The 22,445-nt window shown below is 44.2% G+C and overlaps 1 protein-coding gene across 2 annotated transcripts in view; it reads right to left on the bottom strand.

The window, feature by feature from the left end:
- The window catches only part of MPPED1 (metallophosphoesterase domain containing 1), a 96,862-nt gene that overhangs the window by 52,649 nt on the left and 21,768 nt on the right, over positions 1-22,445 (bottom strand). The window contains exon 3 of one of the 2 annotated variants that reach the window (XM_075342162.1): positions 1,821-2,002. In XM_075342162.1, the coding sequence (XP_075198277.1) occupies positions 1,821-2,002 (182 nt within the window). The remainder of the gene's footprint in view (positions 1-1,820; positions 2,003-22,445) is intronic. The other variant, XM_075342163.1, reaches the window with a different exon arrangement.

Raw genomic sequence — 22,445 nt, 5'->3', positions numbered from 1 at the left:
CTTTTGTTTGTATTCTATGCAGTCATATCAGCTTGCACCTGTTCACACTACCCTTTTTTTCTGTTTCGGAGGAGCTTAGTCCGGCTTTTTGTTTTTTATAGTGGATGAAAAGGTTGCAGAGTGCTGCTGTATGCTTTTGTTTGTATTCTATGCAGTCATATCAGCTTGCACCTGTTCACACTACCCTTTTTTTCTGTTTCGGAGGAGCTTAGTCCGGCTTTTTGGTTTTTATAGTGGATGAAAAGGTTGCAGAGTGCTGCTGTATGCTTTTGTTTGTATTCTATGCAGTCATATCAGCTTGCACCTGTTCACACTACCCTTTTTTTCTGTTTCGGAGGAGCTTAGTCCGTCTTTTTGGTTTTTATAGTGGATGAAATGGCTACAGAGTGCTGCTGTATGCTTTCGTTCGCACCCTCTTAAGTTATACCCCCGTGAACTAAGACTTAGTAAGGGGAGAATGGATGAGAATGCATTGCAGGAAGGTCACAATTTTTACACATTTACATGGCAATGTGGAGAGGCACATGACATGTCTAAATTACGAAGCAACAGGCACTCTAGGGGCCTTGTTTCATATACCACTATGCGTACAAGTAGACTAGAATACCTTCATGGCACACAATTTTTTCTTAAGGATTCTGACAATATACATTTTAAAAAAACTTCCATGTGTCTTTGTGTAGAATTGAGAGAAACAGGATATGTACCATCTGTAGGGATCATGTCTGATGCCTAACATCCCTATAGCATGACATTGGCTACCAAAGGGACCCCTAAAGGTGAAAATCCCCTCAAAATCTCGTAACTTTCAGTTAAAATTGGGATTATGGTGGATTACAAACTTTTTGAAACTTTTTTACTATTAGTGGATCCAATCTACAGAACAAAGCCCTACAGTGTGTCTACACAAGTAGGCCTGAATGTGACAGAGCTTTGCCAAACACAGTTATGGGATTGTCTATCTGGGTAGATCGAAGATCTGGTCAACTTGTCAAACAATGTAAGGTTTATGACATGAGGTTACAAAAATTAGTAAAGCTTGTTAATCTAGTAAAGATGCCTTAGTATGACTTTTATGGAGCCTCTCGAAAGGTGGTCAGTAGTGATGGATGGGCGAGCGTGGTAGGTACTGCTTGATACTCGATTTAGCATGAGCGCCGTGCATCCTGCATCGTTCAGTTGGAAACAGAAGAGAGAGATCTCCTGTTGTGGACTTCTCGAAAAATGCTTGAGTTTCCCTGCATGGTTCAATTGGAAACAGAAGAGAGAGATCTCCTGTTGTGGACTTCTCGAAAACTGCTTGAGTTTCTCTGCATGGTTCAATTGGAAACAGAAGAGAGAGATCTCCTGTTGTGGACTTCTCGAAAACTGCTTGAGTTTCCCATTGGCTTCCATTATACTCATTACTCATATCGAGCACATCCGGGAGTCCAACCTGCCCGATTTGAGTACCAAGCATCACTAGTGGTCATTTCTTGTTATTCACCTTGGACTTAGCGCATGGATCTACCTTTATACATCCACCCATCTCAAGCGCTATAGCATCCATCCCTCCTACAAGCCAATGGATGTATAGGCAAATCGTGCCCGATATGTGACATGGTGACGTAAATCATGCATAATGGGACATTCTGACTCTTCTATTTGGTCACCCAATCTTTTAGGATGGAAGCTTTACCACTTGGATGTGATGGTTCCTCAGGCTACACTTCATATTGCATCTCCCATAAGCATCCCCGAAATCCAATGACCGTACAATAATCCAGAGTACCAAGATATACGGTCCAGTCTATGACCCTCTAGGGTTACCCATTACTTACCGAGCCAATCATTAAACTTCTTCACTTCGCTTGGTAGCCCGAGCTCTGTAAAATCTCCAGCGTGGATTAGGACATCTCCATATGGCATTTGGATAAGATCGGTCCTTGAATGGGTATCGGAAATGCAGACAAAGCGGGTGTAGCCGGGTGGTTTTGGGGCATCATGGGGTACGGGATCTACCCTGGAGGAATATACAGTATACTGTAAAATATGGTTAAAAAACAAGAAGTGATAACACTACAATTAACATAACCCTAACCTTAGCTAAGAATGTTTGAAGACCAAGGCAGGATCATGGTTTTTGGCGGTGGCATAATTTGAAGCTCATGAGGCTCCCAACTATGATTCTTTGTCAAGTGCAACTCTAAAGGCTGCTTTACACGCAGCGACATCACTAGCAATGTTGCTCGTGAAAGCACCCGCCCCCGTCATTTGTGCGTCACGGGCAAATCGCTGCCCATGGCGCACAATATCAACGGTACCCGTCACACGGACTTACCTTCCTAGCAACGTCGCTGTGGCCGACAAACTGCCTCTTTTCTAAGGGGGCGGTTCGTGCGGCGTCACAGCGACTTCACACGGCAGTCGTCCAATAGAAGCGGAGGGGCGGAGAGCAGCCACATGGAAGTCACGCCCACCTCGTTGCCGGTACAGTGTTGTTCGTCGTTCCTGGGATGTCAAACGTAGCGATGTGTGCTGCCTCAGAAACGACGAACAACCTGCGTCCAGCACCAGCAACGAAATTTGGGAAATGGACGACGTGTCAACAATCAACGATTTGGTGAGTATTTTGCATCGTTAGTGGTCGCTTGTATGTGTCACACGCAACAACGTCGCTAACAAGGCCGGATGTGCGTCACGAATTCCGTGACCCCAACGACATCTCGTTAGCGATGTCGTTGCGTGTAAAGCCACCCATATTATAATAAAACTACCATATACTGCCTAGATAATAATGTTATTATGTCCGTATAGTACCAATAAAATGCACACATAAAATGTACAAACATATGGTAGAATATAAAAATGCCAAACAGTTATTGATTACTGCTGCCATATTGTGCACAATAATACCACCAGACAGTGTAAAACAAATAAAATACAATAGGCTGGTTATTGGGAAAAAGCATTGGTTACTGACTACAGGGGGAGCATGGAAGGAAGGAAAACCAAAAGTGGAAGAATAAACCACCGAACAGCAACATAAGGAGGAGAACCCGAAAAATACCACCCAACAGCAACATAAGGAGAACCCGAAAAATACCACCCAACAGCAACATAAGGAGAACCCGAAAAATACCACCCAACAGCAACATAAGGAGGAAAACCCGAAAAATACCACCCAACAGCAACATAAGGAGGAAAACCCGAAAAATACCACCCAACAGCAATATAAGGAGGAGAACCCGAACAATACTGCCCAACAGCAACATAAGGAGGAGAACACCAAAAATACCACCCAACAGAAACATGAGGAGCAGAACCTGAAAAATACCACCCAACAGAAACATGAGGAGCAGAACCAGAAAAATACCACCCAACAGCAACATAAGGAGGAGAACCTGAAAAATAGCACCCAGCTGCAACATAAGGAGGAGAACCAGAAAAATACCACCCAACAGCAACATAAGGAGGAGAACCCGAAAAATACCACCCAACAGCAACATAAGGAGGAAAACCCGAAAAATACCACCCAACAGCAACATAAGGAGGAAAACCCGAAAAATACCACCGAACGGCAACATAAGGAGAAAAACCCGAAAAATACCACCCAACAGCAATATAAGGAGGAGAACCCAAACAATACTGCCCAACAGCAACATAAGGAGGAGAACCCAAAAAATACCACTCAACAGAAACATAAGGAGGAGAACCTGAAAAATACCACCCAACAGCAACATAAGGAGGAGAACCTGAAAAATACCACCCAACAGCAACATAAGGAGGAGAACCAGAAAAATACCACCCAACAGTAACATAAGGAGGAGAACCTGAAAAATACCACCCAACAGCAACATAAGGAGGAGAACTTGAAAAATAGCACCCAGCTGCAACATAAGGAGGAGAACCAGAAAAATACCGCCCAAGAGAAACATAAGGAGGAGAACCCGAAAAATACCAATCAACAACAACATAAGGAGGAGAACCCGAAAAATACCACCCAACAACAACATAAGAGGAGAACCCGAAAAATACCACCCAACAGCAACATAAGGAGGAGAACCAGAAAATACCACCCAACAGCAACATAAGGAAGAGAACCCAAAATACCACCCAACAGCAACATAATGAGGAGAACCAGAAAAATACCACCCAACAGCAACATAAGGAGGAGAACCAGAAAAATACCACCCAACAGCAACATAAGGAGGAGAACCCAAAAAATACCATCCAACAGCAACATAAGAGGAGAACCCCCAAAATACCACCCAACAGCAACATAAGGAGGAGAACCAGAAAATACCACCCAACAGCAACATAAGGAGGAGAACCAGAAATATACCACCCAAGAGAAACATAAGGAGTAGAACCCAAAAATACCACCCAACAGCAACATAAGGAGGAGAACCCAAAAATACCACCCAACAGCAACATAAGAGGAGAACCCGAAAAATACCACCCAACAGCAACATAAGGAGGAGAACCAGAAAATACCACCCAACAGCAACATAAGGAGGAGAACCCAAAAATACTACCCAAGAGCAACATAAGAGGAGAACCCCAAAAATACCACACAACAGCAATATAAGGAGGAGAACCCGAACAATACTGCCCAACAGCAACATAAGGAGGAGAACCCAAAAAATACCGCCCAACAGCAACATAAGGAGGAGAACCCTAAAAATACCACCCAACAGCAACATGAGGAGCAGAACCAGAAAAATACCACCCAACAGCAACATAAGGAGGAGAACCTGAAAAATACCACCCAACAGCAACATAAGGAGGAGAACCTGAAAAATACCACCCAGCAATACCACCCAGCTGCAACATAAGGAGGAGAACCAGAAAAATACCACCCAACAGCAACATAAGGAGGAGAACCCGAAAAATACCATCCAACAGCAACATAAAAGGAGAACCCGAAAAATACCACCCAACAGCAACATAAGGAGGAGAACCTGAAAAATACCACCCAGCAATACCACCCAGCTGCAACATAAGGAGGAGAACCAGAAAAATACCACCCAACAGCAACATAAGGAGGAGAACCCGAAAAATACCACCCAACAGCAACATAAGGAGGAAAACCCGAAAAATACCACCCAACAACAACATAAGGAGGAGAACCCGAAAAATACCATCCAACAGCAACATAAAAGGAGAACCCGAAAAATACCACCCAACAGCAACATAAGGAGGAGAACCTGAAAAATACCACCCAGCAATACCACCCAGCTGCAACATAAGGAGGAGAACCAGAAAAATACCACCCAACAGCAACATAAGGAGGAGAACCCGAAAAATACCACCCAACAGCAACATAAGGAGGAAAACCCGAAAAATACCACCCAACAGCAACATAAGGAGGAAAACCCGAAAAATACCACCGAACGGCAACATAAGGAGAAAAACCCGAAAAATACCACCCAACAGCAATATAAGGAGGAGAACCCAAACAATACTGCCCAACAGCAACATAAGGAGGAGAACCCAAAAAATACCACTCAACAGAAACATAAGGAGGAGAACCTGAAAAATACCACCCAACAGCAACATAAGGAGGAGAACCAGAAAAATACCACCCAACAGTAACATAAGGAGGAGAACCTGAAAAATACCACCCAACAGCAACATAAGGAGGAGAACTTGAAAAATAGCACCCAGCTGCAACATAAGGAGGAGAACCAGAAAAATACCGCCCAAGAGAAACATAAGGAGGAGAACCCGAAAAATACCAATCAACAACAACATAAGGAGGAGAACCCGAAAAATACCACCCAACAACAACATAAGAGGAGAACCCGAAAAATACCACCCAACAGCAACATAAGGAGGAGAACCAGAAAATACCACCCAACAGCAACATAAGGAAGAGAACCCAAAATACCACCCAACAGCAACATAATGAGGAGAACCAGAAAAATACCACCCAACAGCAACATAAGGAGGAGAACCAGAAAAATACCACCCAACAGCAACATAAGGAGGAGAACCCAAAAAATACCATCCAACAGCAACATAAGAGGAGAACCCCCAAAATACCACCCAACAGCAACATAAGGAGGAGAACCAGAAAATACCACCCAACAGCAACATAAGGAGGAGAACCAGAAATATACCACCCAAGAGAAACATAAGGAGTAGAACCCAAAAATACCACCCAACAGCAACATAAGGAGGAGAACCCAAAAATACCACCCAACAGCAACATAAGAGGAGAACCCGAAAAATACCACCCAACAGCAACATAAGGAGGAGAACCAGAAAATACCACGCAACAGCAACATAAGGAGGAGAACCCAAAAATACTACCCAAGAGCAACATAAGAGGAGAACCCCAAAAATACCACACAACAGCAATATAAGGAGGAGAACCCGAACAATACTGCCCAACAGCAACATAAGGAGGAGAACCCAAAAAATACCGCCCAACAGCAACATAAGGAGGAGAACCCTAAAAATACCACCCAACAGCAACATGAGGAGCAGAACCAGAAAAATACCACCCAACAGCAACATAAGGAGGAGAACCTGAAAAATACCACCCAACAGCAACATAAGGAGGAGAACCTGAAAAATACCACCCAGCAATACCACCCAGCTGCAACATAAGGAGGAGAACCAGAAAAATACCACCCAACAGCAACATAAGGAGGAGAACCCGAAAAATACCACCCAACAACAACATAAGGAGGAGAACCCGAAAAATACCATCCAACAGCAACATAAAAGGAGAACCCGAAAAATACCACCCAACAGCAACATAAGGAGGAGAACCCCAAAAATACCACCCAACAGCAACATAATGAGGAGAACCAGAAAAATACCACCCAACAGCAACATAAGGAGGAGAACCCAAAAATACCATCCAACAGCAACATAAGGAGGAGAACCCCAAAAATACCAGCCAACAGCAACATAAGGAGGAGAACCAGAAAAATACTACCCAACAGCAACATAAGGAGGAGAACCCAAAAATACCACCCAACAGCAACATAAGGAGGAGAACCCCAAAAATACCACCCAACAGCAACATAAGGAGGAGAACCCAAAAATACCACCCAACAGCAACATAAGGAGGAGAACGCAAAAAATACCGGCTAACAGCAACATAAGGAGGAGAATCCAAAAAATACCACCCAACAGCAACATAAGGAGGAGAACTTTAAAAAATACCACCCAACAGCAACATAAGGAGGAGAACCCGAAATGTACCACCCAACAGCAACATAAGGAGTAGAACCCGAAAAATACCACCCAACAGCAACATAAGGAGGAGAACCAGAAAATACCACCGAACAGCAACATAAGGAGGAGAACCAGAAAAATACCACCCAACAGCAACATAAGGAGGAGAACCCAAAAATACCACCCAACAGCAACATAAGGAGGAGAACCAGAAAATACCACCGAACAGCAACATAAGGAGGAGAACCAGAAAAATACCACCCAACAGCAACATAAGGAGGAGAACCCAAAAATACCACCCAACAGCAACATAAGGAGGAGAACCCAAAAATACAATCCAACAGCAACATAAGAGGAGAACCCCAAAAATACCACCCAACAGCAACATAAGGAGGAGAACGCGAAAATACCGGCTAACAGCAACATAAGGAGGAGAATCCAAAAAATACCACCCAACAGCAACATAAGGAGGAGAACCCGAAATGTACCACCCAACAGCAACATAAGGAGGAGAACCCGAAAAATACCACCCAACAGCAACATAAGGAGGAGAACCCGAAAAATACCACCCAACAGCAACATAAGGAGGAGAACCAGAAAATACCACCGAACAGCAACATAAGGAGGAGAACCAGAAAAATACCACCCAACAGCAACATAAGGAGGAGAACCCAAAAATACCACCCAACAGCAACATAAGGAGGAGAACCAGAAAATACCACCGAACAGCAACATAAGGAGGAGAACCAGAAAAATACCACCCAACAGCAACATAAGGAGGAGAACCCAAAAATACCACCCAACAGCAACATAAGGAGGAGAACCCAAAAATACAATCCAACAGCAACATAAGAGGAGAACCCCAAAAATACCACCCAACAGCAACATAAGGAGGAGAACGCGAAAATACCGGCTAACAGCAACATAAGGAGGAGAATCCAAAAAATACCACCCAACAGCAACATAAGGAGGAGAACCCGAAATGTACCACCCAACAGCAACATAAGGAGGAGAACCCGAAAAATACCACCCAACAGCAACATAAGGAGGAGAACCCGAAAAATACCACCCAACAGCAACATAAGGAGGAGAACCCTATAAAAGGATCAGTAAGAATCATAAAATTATGTCCACAAGACATTTATTTCAATACAGATAAAGTGGACAATCCCTTTAATTTGGTAAAACCGCTCTCAGTCTTCCGTTAATTCCATTTTCACTTCTGGCTGGGAGCGGAGTGTCCCTTTAATAACAGCTCCACAGCCTAATTCTTTAATTCTTCCCCTTTGAGTTCGTCATGGAGCCTCGGAGACGGCGGCTTCTCTCAGTCGGCTGCTATTAATATTTGTTTCAAGCTGAAAATCCTTGTGAAGATTCCCTCGATGTCGCGGATTAAAATAGCTCCGGTACAGAATGTGTTCTACCTTGTGATGGAAGAGGCTGCTCTGCATATTTTATTGGCAGATACCGTCCCCTTCATGGCAGAAGATTTATGGTGAGTAGATATATCCATCTCGGGAAAAGAAGCAAGTAAGATTCTTTATATTCAGGCTGTTCATATGCCGGTAGATACAGTTGCAAGAAAAAGTAAGTGAACCCTTTGGAATGACCTGGATTTCTGCACTTTAACTCTCATTACCAAGGAGCCACACAAGAAACATCTCATGATGGGTAAAACCAGTGAGCTGTCTCAAGACTTTGCAACCTTACTACTAATAAAATACAGTCCGATAATGTCCCAATTACGGACAAACGCAATCTAACTAAACTTATTTATGTCTATTATTGGGTAAACATCCATAGCGCAGGCAGAAAAACTAAGTGAACCTTCGAGTTTAAAAATGAAGAGGACGGTGCTCAAAAGGCATCCCAGAAATATTGAGGAGCTCAAAACACAATGGTCCTAAACCTTGTATACATTTTATTTAAAACGACAGAAGACTTTTAGTGGAGGCGATTACTAGTTACTAAAGTAGATTTGTCACTAGATTTGACAATTCCATTGTCGATCCTGATGAGGCTGCTGTACTTACTTTCATGACACAATGACTGTAGAATCCTTTTTTAGAAGTTTAAAGTCAATCTCTGCCCACCTGGCTTGATTGGCAGCTCCTCAGGGTGCCTCCTCCCTACGGACGCACCACACTTGCTCAGTACAAGCCACAGCTATCAGTCAAGCTGGATGGGCTCTTGCATCACGGTTCACAGTTCGGGAAAAATTCGGTGTCAGTGTGCAGCACACTATTTCCTCCAAAACAAATCGGTATGCTTTTTGGGGTCGAAAAGTTTCACTTTTGTCTCATACGCCCAGAGAACATTTTCCCCAAATAATTGTGAATAAAGTTGTAAAATAACTGTTAAATTATTGTAATATTAAAATAATTGTAAAAAAATATCTAAATAAATATAAATAAAAAATTAAAATGATTGTAATGTTAAAATAATTGTAAAAAAAATCTAAATAGATATAAATGATTATAAATAAAAAAATAAAATAATTGTAAAATGATTGTAATAGAATAATTGTAAAACATATATAAATAGATATAATTATAAAAAAATAAAATAATTGTAAAATACATGTAAAATTAAAATATTTGTAAAAAAATATATAAATATAAATAATTATACATAAAAAAAATAAATTGTAAAATGATTGTAATATTAAAATAATTGTAAAAAGATATAAATAGATATAAATAAAAACTTAAAATAATTGTAAAATTATTACAATATTAAAATATTTGTAAAAAATATATAAATAGATATAAATAATTATAAAAAACTAATTGTAAAATTATATAAATAAAAACTTAAAATAATTGTAAAATGATTATATTAAAATTGTAAAAAAATAAATAAATATATATAAATAATTATAAAAACAAAATTGTAAAATTATTGTAATAAAATAATTGTAAAAAAATATAAATAAATATAAATAAAAAATTAGATAATTGTAAAATTATTGTAGAATTAAAATAATTGTAAAAAAAAATATAAATAGATATAATTATAAAAAAAATAATTGTAAAATGATTGTAATATTAAATTGTAAAAAAATATAAATAAATATAAATAAAAAAATAAAATAATTGTAAAAATATTGCAGAATTAAAATAATTGTAAAAAATATATATAAATATATACCGTAAATAATAAATAAAATAATTCTAAAATTATTGTAATATTAAAATAATTGTAAAAAATATATAAATAAATATAAATAATTATAAATAAAAGAATTGTAAAATTATTGTAGAATTAAAATAATTGTAAAAATTATAATTAGATATAAATAATTATAAATAATAAATAAAACTAAATAAAATAATTGTAAAATTGAATAATAATTTGTACGAAAAATCTAGGTCGTCTCGGACAAAACTTGAGTCACGACACAGGTTTGGATCACACTGTTCCTAGAGACAGTGGTACTAGTATTGATTTTCTTTTCTCCATTTTTACACATTATGTCTAACTTTTGTATTGTTGTTGAATCCATGTATTTAAGGGGATACGTTTCTTCTTTGTGTGGAGCCCACACCTGGCGTAAGGAGACTTATAGGCCATACAATGCTCCTCTAGGAATTTCAATATGCACATGTGACGCCCTGGACTAGCCAGGTAGTCACAGACATAACATCACACACACCCTCCCCTGGATAGTCTACACCAGTCAAATAAAACCCTTGTTGCCTCCTTCCAGGGTCTGATGTCCACACCAGGTGGGGCAGAGCCAGGCGGTTGGCCCCACCCACCGAAGAGTTCACAGGCCTGGAGGTGGGAAAAGCAGACAGTTCAGTTTAGGAGTTGAGGAGTGGAGGAAGTTCAGTTAGAGTTTGGAGTTGAGCGGAAGTGGAGTGAGGAGTTGAGAGGAAAAACTGCTAGTGTCTGGGTAGCAGCCCAGGCACTGTCAGCAAGGTCGGCAGACGGTGGTGGCCGTCTGCAGGAGGTGGTGCAAGTCAGCAAAACCGTAGGACCGGGGACGGGCGGTGGCCCGCCGGTACCAAGTCGGGGAGCAGATTCGCATCCAGCACAAAGGCAGGGCCATCGGACCCCGACTAGGCTAGGAGCCGCCGACAATGGTCAAATCCGAAAGTGACCGGAACCCCAGGGGTTTCCTAACACCGATGACCCAACAGAAGGCAACACTCCACACCGCGAGGATAAACAGCCACCGCCATAGGCTAGGGATTCAAGGGCCAGCTCCTGCGGGCAAAACGGGCTCCTTCGGTACATATACGCCGGGAAGCGGACTACCGTTGGGAAGACATCGGAGTCAATACATTCTACACAGGTGCAGGGAAAGACAGCCACCATCAACCTGTCCGTGGAGAGCAAAGACACTGCAGCCGGCTGCGGGACCCTTCCATCCAGCCGTTTGGTTTACCAGAGACTCTGTGAATTTGTGCCTGAGTGAGTACCACAGTGCCATCCGGCACCGCGCCGCGTTGCCCCTGCAACCCTGCACCCCAGCTACCCTGCCTCCCCGTACTGCCACCGGGCCCCGGGATCACCAACCCCTACTCACGGAGGGGACAACATCCTAGCTGCTCCCTGCCATTGCTCCCGGGATCCCCGTCACCAGTAGCGGTGGTGCCCATTATCACCATGACATATGGGTGGCGTCACGAACTATCTCCCAAAACAAACCACCCCCTTTTCACTCGTGGGCGAGGAGCGCTGCTCGAGTCCCCGGGTCCGGCCCACTGCTCGAGCCACCGAGCAGCAGCAGCCGCGGACCCGAGCGTAGCTAGCGCGGCCCCTCCGCCCGCGACACACATAGCTGCTTCAGAGAGGAAGAGGATGGGAACTCTAGCGCCTCCTATTGGATGTGGAATTTCTAAAAGTCAATAATAAGCCTTTAAGGAGCCTTGACACATGAATTTTTCTTTTACATAACTGATGCTTCGTTTTACATGTCAAACCTTTTTTTCATGGCACTTCCTTACTCGAATAGATAGATAGATAGATAGCAACCCATTCAATTCACAAGGGCAAATAAATCAAAACCATAGATGTCCATAACTTAAGTTATCTGTAATAATGAGAAATGACACAGGGAAAAAAGGTATTCAACACATGAAGAAAAAGAGCTGTAAAAAGCCATGGAAAGTTATGACATCAGCTGAAATCTATCATTATTTAGAAAGCAATTCTGCCACTTAGTGAAAAATAATATCAGCTGGTTCAACTGACGGCCTATAAAAAGGTTTCTCATTACCAAGGAGCCACACAAGAAACATCTCATGATGGGTAAAACCAGTGAGCTGTCTCAAGACCTTCACAATCTTATTATTGGCAAAACATACTGATAGCATTGGTTAAAGAATTTCTTAACTATTGAAGGTTCCACTGAGCACTGTGTTGGAGCCAAAATCTGGAAATGGAAACAACATTTCACCATAAACTGGCCACAACCAGGTGCTCCCCACAAGACGTGAAATAGAGGAATGAAAAGCATTATCAGAAGAGTTGTCCAAGAGTAAAGGGCCACCTGTGGAGAGCTACAGAAAGACCTTGAGTCAGCAGGCACAATAATTTATAAGAAAACAATAAATAATGCCCTCTCCTCCATGGCCTGTATGCACGCTCCTGTATGCACGCTCCTGTATGCACGCTCCTGTATGCACGCTACTTTATACACGCTCACCATGCAAGACTCCATTGCTGAACAAGAAGCAGGTTCAAGAACATTTAAAGTTTAATCAACAACATTTAGACAAGTCTGTGAAATACTGGAAGAATATAATCTGGTCAGATGAGACCAAAATTGAACTGTTTAGAGGCCATAATATACACCATGTTTGGAGGCCAAAATACAAATCAACCCAAAAACACCAGCAACAGTGAAGTTTGGAGGTGGGAACATCACGGTGTGGGGCTGATTTTCAGCATGTGGCACTGGAAAACTTCATATAATGGAAGAAAGGATAAATGGACAAATGTACTGATTTTTTCTTGATAAAAATCTGCTGACATCCACCAGGATGATGAAGATGAAACGAGGGCGGACATTTCAGCAAAACAATGATCCCAAACACACGGCCAAGGAAATCCACAGTTGGCTCACAGAAACAAAATAAATCTGCTAGAATGGCCGAGCCGATCACCGGAGCTGAACCCAATAGGAAATGTCTGGAAGGAAGTAAAACTTTGAATTTATAGAATGAGTCGGGACTTTTAGGATGTGAAGAGTGTTTGTGTGGAAGAATGGGCCAAAATCCCACCTGAGCAATGCAGGCCACCCAAAGGCTTTTGTACGAAGTATTAAATACATTTCACTAACCGTATTCAATACTTTTTCCCTATTTCATTTCTCATTATTACACATCATTTAACTTATGGACATTTATGGTTTGATCTCTTTACCTGTGTGGATAGGTTGTTACCGACATCTGGTGGTAAATTCATGTTAATCGCACTTAGATAAATAGATAGAGGGATGGATACATATATAGATAGATGGATAGAGGAATAGATAGAGGGATAGAGAGAGGGATAGATAGATAGATAGATAGATAGATAGATAGATAGATAGATAGATAGATAGAGGGATAGATAGATAGATAGAGGGATAGAGGGATAGATAGAGGGATAGATAGATAGATAGATAGATAGATAGATAGATAGATAGATAGATAGATAGATAGATAGATATAGATAGATAGATAGATAGATAGAGGGATAGATAGAGACAGCGATAGATAGAGAGATAGATAGATAGAGAGAGATAGATAGAGGGATAGATAGATAGAGGGATAGATAGATAGAGGGATAGATAGAGGGATAGATAGCTAGATAGATAGAGGGATAGATAGATAGAGGGATAGATAGATAGAGGGATAGATAGAGAGATAGATAGAGGGATAGATAGATAGAGGGATAGATAGAGGGATAGATAGATAGATAGATAGAGGGATAGATAGATGGATAGATAGATAGATACTGTAGAGGGATAGATAGAGGGATAGATAGATAGATACTGTAGAGGGATAGATAGAGGGATAGATAGATAGATACTGTAGAGGGATAGATAGATAGATGGATAGATACTGTAGAGGGATAAACTATACGGAATCTTTGCAGATTCCATACAGTTTATAAACTATATAAAAAAGCCCCATGTAGACGCTCATCAGCCCCCAATGTCTGTCACTGCCTCCTCCATTTTCTACAATAGATATACATTGGTAATAATGAGCTCCTCTGGGATTGCAGGGATAGAATGGCGGAGCAGCAGGAGGCGTCGCAGGGGAATAGTCGGCTTGTCAGACGAGCACTTCCCTTTGTAGTCTGACAATAGTGAAGTTTTACATATTTCTAAAGTGCGGCGTTCAGCAGTTGCCTCCACGAGGTGCGCAGAGTTGAGATGTTACTTACTAAAGTTTAAATTGGTGTCAGATTTATTGAGGATCCACAGGACATGAGGACAGCCATAGTGTGGTAAAGAATATAGATCTATCCTCTATCACCTATCTGTGCCGTCTGGGTGTAGCCCCCCACCATTCTTAGGACCCCATACACACACAGCAGCATTCAGCCGACAGCTACCTCCATCTCCCCCGACTCTCCCATACACAAGAGCAGCTTTTCTCTTACTGAACGATCGACAGTCCAAGATCAGACATGCTGGATTCTTCTGTCCCCCGACATCACCTGTCAGTGGATAGCACAGGGGCCCCAAACATGCTAAACTGTCATGCAAACCCATCAATATCAGCCGGCATCAGTCTAATGTGTATGGGGGCCTATAGTCATAATGAACCTTTTACCATTTCCCAAATAAAGTTACAGTAGGCCCACCATCCACAATAGGTGATATCACAGCTCACCTTCTCCCCCTACTGTACAATAACCGATAACACCTCTATATACAGTAGATAACACTGGATCCACCATTCACAATCGGTGATGTCACAGCTCACCTCCTCCTCCTGGACAATGACTGACAAAACCTCTATATATAGTGGATAACAAATAATCCACTATTCACAATAGGTGATGTAACAGCTCACCTCCTCCCCCTCCTGTACAATGACTGATAAAACCTCTATATATAGTGAATAACAAAGAATCCACCATTCACAATAGGTGATGTAACAGCTCACCTCCTCCTCTTCCTGTACAGTGGCTGATAACATCTCTATATAGAATAGATAACATAGGATCCACAATAGGTGATATCACAGCTCACTTCTTTTCCCTTCTGTACGATGACTGACAATACCTCTATATATAGTAGATAATACAGGATCCACCATTCACAATAAGTAATGTCACAGCTCACCTCCTCCTAATTAACAATGACTGATAACAGCTCTATATACAGTAGATAATACAGGATCCACCATTCACAATAAGTAATGTCACAGCTCATCTCCTCCTCCTGTACAATGACTGATAACACCTCTTTATACAGTAGATAACAAAGGATCCATCGTTCACAATAGGTGATGTCACAGCTCACCTCCTTCCCTCCTGTACAATGACTGCTAACACCACTTTATACAGTAGATAACACAGGATCCACCATTGACAATACGTGATGTCACAGCTCACCTCCTCCTCCTGCCTTCATAATGACCTTTGCACACACTCATATGGGACAAGTCAGTTTATTGCAGCTAATGTTCATGTGTAAGAGTTTAGAACAGCTCCTGTGGGCAGTGTAAAAACTGTAAGACTTCACTTTTAAGAATAACATTTACCTGGGAATAAGAGAATAGCAAAGAAACAGCAAATCGTGATTATGGCGCCTACTGTTTATGATCCAATAAGTCGGCTTTCACCCACACTGCACTCGACACCTCGAAGTTCACTAGGTGATGTCAACAAGCACAGAAAAAATGGTGCGACAACAATATATATTAATGAATGTTAATGCTATTTATATGCTATAGCTACTTTATCTGATGAAAAATTCCCCAAAACATTTATTGTAAAAAGGTGTTGGTGTCACAGGTGTGTGATGGTTGACAGATAGTCCTGTGATGTCCAGCTGAAAAAGGCCGCAGTGTTTGGCTGCGCAAAATGCTCCCTTATCTCCTATTATTCCTGCTGTGGTATAAATGGTATCCTATGTATCTTCTCTGCTTGGGGCTAATACCTTTCCTTTTAGGACCCTGCGGATATCCTCACCTTTCATCTGTTAGGGATACTTTACACGTTGCGACATCGCTAGCAAATGCTAGCGATGCCGAGTGCGATAGTCCCCGCCCCCGTCGCACATGCGATATCTTGTGATAGCTGCTGTAGTGAACATTATCGCTACGGCAGCTTCACACGCACTTACCTGCCCTGCGACGTTTCTCTGGCCGGCAACCCGCCTCCTTCCTAAGGGGGCGGGTCGTGCGGTGTCACAGCGATGTCACACGGCAGCCGTCCAATAGAAGCGGAGGGGCGTAGATGAGCGGGACGTAAACATCCCGCCCACTTCCTTCCTTCCGCATTGCCGGTGGAGGCAGGTAAGGAGATGTTCCTCGCTCCTGCGGTGTCATACACAGTGATGTGTGCTGCCGCAGGAACGAGGAACAACATCGTATCTCCTATTGGTGCGACATTATGAAAATGTCCGACACTACACAGATCACCGATTTACGACGCTTTTGCGATCGTTTATCGGCGCATCTAGGCTTTACACGTTGCGACGTCGTTACCGACATTGGATGTGCATCACTTTCGATTTGACTCCCGACGATATCGCAGTAGCGATGTCGCAACGTGCAAAGTACCCCTTAATCCTCATCACTTCCCCTCAGGTCCTTAAATACCCACATTTCCCCTTGGTGTTTGCTGGTGATAGAGCTATATTCCTATACAGTCTTAAGTGCAAGCAGTCGGCTTGTATTCATCTGAAGAAACGTTGTGTGTTGCTGTTCCTTTCCCTGAGTCTTCTTATAAGTAATTTGTCCCCCCCCCCTCCCTGTGTCTTCTTTAGAGCTTAGTGGGGTTGACTAAGCACTCATCCCACCCATTCCTTACTGGCTCAGTTCAGGGTCAGCCAGGGCCTGGTATCCTGCTCGGTGCATAGGTGCAGAACCTATCTTAGGGTGATCAGGGGAGCCAGGGGCCATCGGAAGGTTTGGTCAGGTGACCCCTGGGTCATGGGAATGGGGTCACCATCCCCCCTTCCCTAGACACAGGGTTTCCCTTCCCTTTCCTGTTGCCGTACGCTTGGCTTGGTTCTTTCCCATATCTAGTGTGAGAGCCAGTTGCGAGAAATACAGCAAACCGGACCATCGAACGAGTACCAGACTTAGATGCTCCTAGGTTGGCGAATCTAAACGGAAAGAAGAGATCACCCGGAGGAGTCGGGAGAGCCCAGGCCCGCAAGAGAAGAAGATTTTCCCCCTGACCTGAAAGGAGAAGTGTGCACCGAAGAGCATGACAGTACCAAAATCCCGGTAGTTGACTTGTTCCCCCTCAACTGTACCTTAATAGAGCGTAGTGTAGGCCTCAATATCCAGAGCACAGTAACCACACGGCCCGAGTTGCAGAGGCCAGCTGGGTTGTTAGCACAGAGCAGCTTTTGAATATTTTGTGCTTGCCTGTTTGTATTGTTGAACTTATCTTTGTAATAGTTGGGGGGACGTATAGTTGGGGCGCTCCAGCTAGATTTTGCAGTGTTTTAAACTTGACTGTTACCAGAATACCCCTGCTTGTATATAAAGCTGTACCCTTGTTTCTGCCACCTTGTCTTGCGTACCATAATTGAACTCTGCACAACAGTGGTCCCTCTGCCACCACAACAGGATCGCCCCTAGGTCCCATCATGAACGGAGTAAAGCTTAGTTCTTTCAGCTGTTTAGTGGGGAACTGTTCAGTTGGTCGACTACATTCCCAGGCTAGTTAAGGTTAACCTGTCTGCTAGGGTTCCATCCTCCGGCTCCTATTGTCAGGGGCCAATCTATTTGATGAATGGTCTCTAGTCACAACGCTGCTCACACCCTGTGTTTCTATTCAGTCTAGAGGTTCACGCTATCTCGCCTTCTATCTCCTCTCCATCTTTGCCACAAACCACCCACTGTATGTGACCTTCACAGCTGACTGAGTTTACGTCCGTCACTGAGTCTTCTACATTGAATCCTCAATTGAACCCTCACTTTCACTCTTGGTTGATTGATGACCTTACATTGGACCTATAGTTACTTAAAAGGGTCCTCTCGTGATATCAGGAATGAAGAGGTGGCCTCCATTTTCAGAAAAGTTAATTAAGAGAATTGCACTTGTGAAGTCGCCTCTCCTTTACTGAAACAGGCCCCATTTTTGAGACAGAAGTGGGTCCATATCTATAAGACATTGGGCACGTGTAGAAGAGACATGGAATCAGATTTTGTTCCAGACATGATGGAATCTGATCGAGAAGGTCGTCTCACGCTCAAAGCTGCAGTGGATGGTGAAATATGGAGCCTGAAAGTCCAAAGATATAAACATTGTTACCCTTTTGCTTGTCAGTCTATCTATCTATTTCCATCCTGTAACATAGGCAGTTATTAGCAGCAGAAGTACTGGGGGATGGCCGCTTTAAGAAAAATAATTAGTCTGGCAGCATATGAAAGCCTCGCTTCCTGAATAATGACTGAACGCTGCGTCTAACAAGAGACTGTTGATGAAGATGTTCCAAATCGCGGTATAATTGGTGATAATTTACTCCAGTTACCACAAAGAGCACTGGGTTTTAATTAGTGTGAATCCCCGGTATCAGAGGCCGCTGCACTGACGAGGTTAATTACAGCTTCTACGAGAAGATTAACCTTTTTTCTTACATTGCACCTAGAAGGAATTCAATAAACCTCTGCGGGGGCTTTATTAATAAGAGTGGGAAGGAAATCTGCCAGAGAAGGAGAAAATCAGCGGGAAACGTAGCAGAGGTTAGAAAACCCATTTAATAACCACTCGGGGCACAGGTTAAAGGGGAATTCCAGAAAAGAAAAAACATGCGTAATTGGTGGGGGACTGGCCTTCAGAATGAAGGGGTCTCGGTAAGCTGGTGAGTACCGTTCTTTCCTTTACAGTATATTTCTGTACAGCTGCCTTCCAGTAGGTATGAGTCTGACTGTGCCTGGTCCTGCTGTACAGCTGCCTTCCAGTAGGTGTGATCATGGCAGATCCTGCTGTACAGCTGCCTTCCAGTAGGTGTGTACCTGGTCCTGCTGTACAGCTGCCTTCCAGTAGGTGTGACTGTGCCTGGTCCTGCTGTACAGCTGCCTTCCAGTAGGTGTGATCATGGCAGATCCTGCTGTACAGCTGCCTTCCAGTAGGTGTGTACCTGGTCCTGCTGTACAGCTGCCTTCCAGTAGGTGTGACTGTGCCTGGTCCTGCTGTACAGCTGCCTTCCAGTATGTGTGACTGTGCCTGGTCCTGTTGTACCCGCTGCCTTCTGGTAGGTGTGAATCTGCCTGGTCCTGCTGTACAGCTGCCTTCCAGTATGTGTGACTGTGCCTGGTTCTGTAATGCAGCTGCCTTTCAGTATGTGTGACTGTGCCTGGTCCAATAATACAGCTGTCTTCCAGTAGGTGTGTACCTGGTCCTGCTGTAGAGCTGCCTTCTAATAGGTGTGAATGTGCCTTGTCCTGCTGTACAGCTGCCTTCCCGTAAGTGTGACTGTGCCTGGACGGACCCATAATACAGCTGCCTTCCCATAAGTGTGACTGTGCCTGGACGGACCCATAATACAGCTGCCTTCCGGTATGTATGACTGTGCGTGGTCCCTTAATACAGCTGCCTTCCGGTATGTGTGACTGTGCCTGGTTGCATAACATAGCTGCCTTCCTGTAGGTGTGACTGTGCCTGGTCCCTTCATACAGCTGCCTTCCGGTGTGTGTGACTGTGCCTGGACGGACCCATAATACAGCTGCCTTCCCATAAGTGTGACTGTGCCTGGACGGACCCATAATACAGCTGCCTTCCGGTATGTATGACTGTGCGTGGTCCCTTAATACAGCTGCCTTCCGGTATGTGTGACTGTGCCTGGTTGCATAACATAGCTGCCTTCCTGTAGGTGTGACTGTGCCTGGTCCCTTCATACAGCTGCCTTCCGGTGTGTGTGACTGTGCCTGGACGGACCCATAATACAGCTGCCTTCCAGTATGTGTGACTGTGCCTGGTCCCATAATACAGCTGACTTCCTGTAGGTGTGACTGTGCCTGGTCCCATAATACAGCTGCCTTCCAGTATGTGTGACTGTGCCTGGTCCCTTCATACAGTTGCCTTCTGGTGTGTGTGACTGTGCCTGGTCCTTTAATCTAGCTGCCTTCCGGTAGGTGGGACCATGGCTGGTCCTGTAATACAGCTGCCTTCCGGTAGGTGTGACTGTGGCGCCCTGGACAAGCCAGGTCGTCACAGGTACTACACCAACACACCCCACACCCCGGCTAGGCACACCGAAGCCAAACAAAAATCCTTGTTGCCTTCCTCCAGGGGCTGATGTCCACACCAGGGGGTGGGCCAGGCGGTTGGTCCCGCCCACCGAGGAGTTCACAGTCCTGGAGGCGGGAAAAAGGAGTCAGATTAGAGTTCAGTGGTGAAGAGTGAGGTAGTAGAGGAGACTGACCGTGTCCGGTTGTGTGGCCCGGACACATACAGCAAGGTTGGCAGACGGTGGTGACCGTCTGCAGGAGAGGCTGATTGGAGCGAACCGTAAGGACCGGGGACGGGCGGTGGCCCGACAGTACCGGATCGGGGAGCAAAGAGAAGCCAGCACCATTCGGCAGGGCTTACGGACCCCGACCAGGCTAGGAGTCGCCGTAAAACTGGTCAAATCCGTTAGCGAAGGGAACCTCCGGGGTTTCCCAGCAGTCAAGACCCGATTGAAGGCAACAGCTCACACCGTAAAGGGAAACACAGTCACCGCCAAGGCTACAGTTCCCAGGGCCAGAGCCTGCGGGCAAAAGGGGCTCCCTCAGCCTCCATCCAAGCTGGGGAGCAGGTTACCGGTGGGAAGCCATTGGAACCGTAAACACAACACAGGTGCAGGGAAAGGCAGTCACCATCAACCTACCGGGAGAGCTACCGCAGCCGTCTGTGGGACCCGTCCATCCAGCCATTTGTTTGACCAGAGACTCCGTATGAATTACTGGCTGAGTGAGTACCACCGTGCCGTGCGGCACAGCGCTGCCCCCGTGACCCTGCACCTCACCAGGCCCCGTAACCCGCCTGCCATCCCTAACCCTCACCGGGCCCCGGGACAACCAACCCTCCTACCCACGGAGGGGAGAAAACAACATCCAAGCTGCTCCCTGTCACCACTCCCGGGTTCCCCGTCCAGAGCAGCGGTGGTGTCATAACCTCACCACAACCGTGGGTGGCGTCACGGACAATATCCCTAAACCAAACCAGCCCCTTTCACTCACGGGCGAGGAGCGCCGCTCGAGTCCCCGGGATCCGGCCCACCGCTCGAGCCACCACCGAGCAGCAGCAGCCGGACCCGAGCAGTGGTGAGCGCAGCGTCCCCTCCTCCGCCCGCGACATGACTGTGTCTGGTTCTGTAATACAGCCGCCTTCTCTTTGAGGTAACTGTGCCTGATCTTGCAGCTCAGATAAAGATGTGTCCTCCCAACAATCTCACATCGAAGGGTTTATCCCACCTAGAAAATTTATGGCATACCGACAATATATAGCACAGATGGGGGCTCCACCTCTTACACACGCTATCAGGAATGGAGAGGTGACTACGCATCCACAATTCTATCTGATCCCAGGAGTTAAACCTCATAAGATGCTATGGTCATTAGTTATAATGGTTCCTAACATCTTTAATAGCCATATTTTTAGATGCCAACAGTAACATTTGGCCACTTTATTAACAATTAGGAACTGTACAGTTCAGGGTTTGTATGAGATGCCTAGTGTCCGGGGCTCAAACTCGAACAAGGACTTGTACGAGTTCAGGTGCTGTTCGGATACTGAATAAAGTTTGATTAAAGGCTGTCAACCAAGCCAATCAACAAACTTATCAGCATGGTGAAGATGCCTGAATGTGGCTGTGAACAAAGTAAGAAAAAATAAATGATGTGTGGTCACATCTATTTATGATAACCAGGTAAGGTAAAGCAGACAGCTGTGGGCTGGCATTATCAGACTGGGAAGGTCTATGGTTATTTGGCCCTTCCCAGCATAAAAATAGCAGCCTGCAGCTGCCCAGAAGTGATGCACCCATAAGATGCGCCGAATCTAGTGCTTTACCCGGTTCCTACCGATTGCCCTGGTGCGGTGGCAATTGGAGTAATACTTGTGGGTTGTGAATTGACAGCTGTCATCATGTCCAG

This window comes from Anomaloglossus baeobatrachus, chromosome 4, assembly GCF_048569485.1.
Source record: "Anomaloglossus baeobatrachus isolate aAnoBae1 chromosome 4, aAnoBae1.hap1, whole genome shotgun sequence".
NCBI lineage: Eukaryota > Metazoa > Chordata > Amphibia > Anura > Aromobatidae > Anomaloglossus > Anomaloglossus baeobatrachus.
This window is presented reverse-complemented; position numbering and strand designations above follow the sequence as displayed.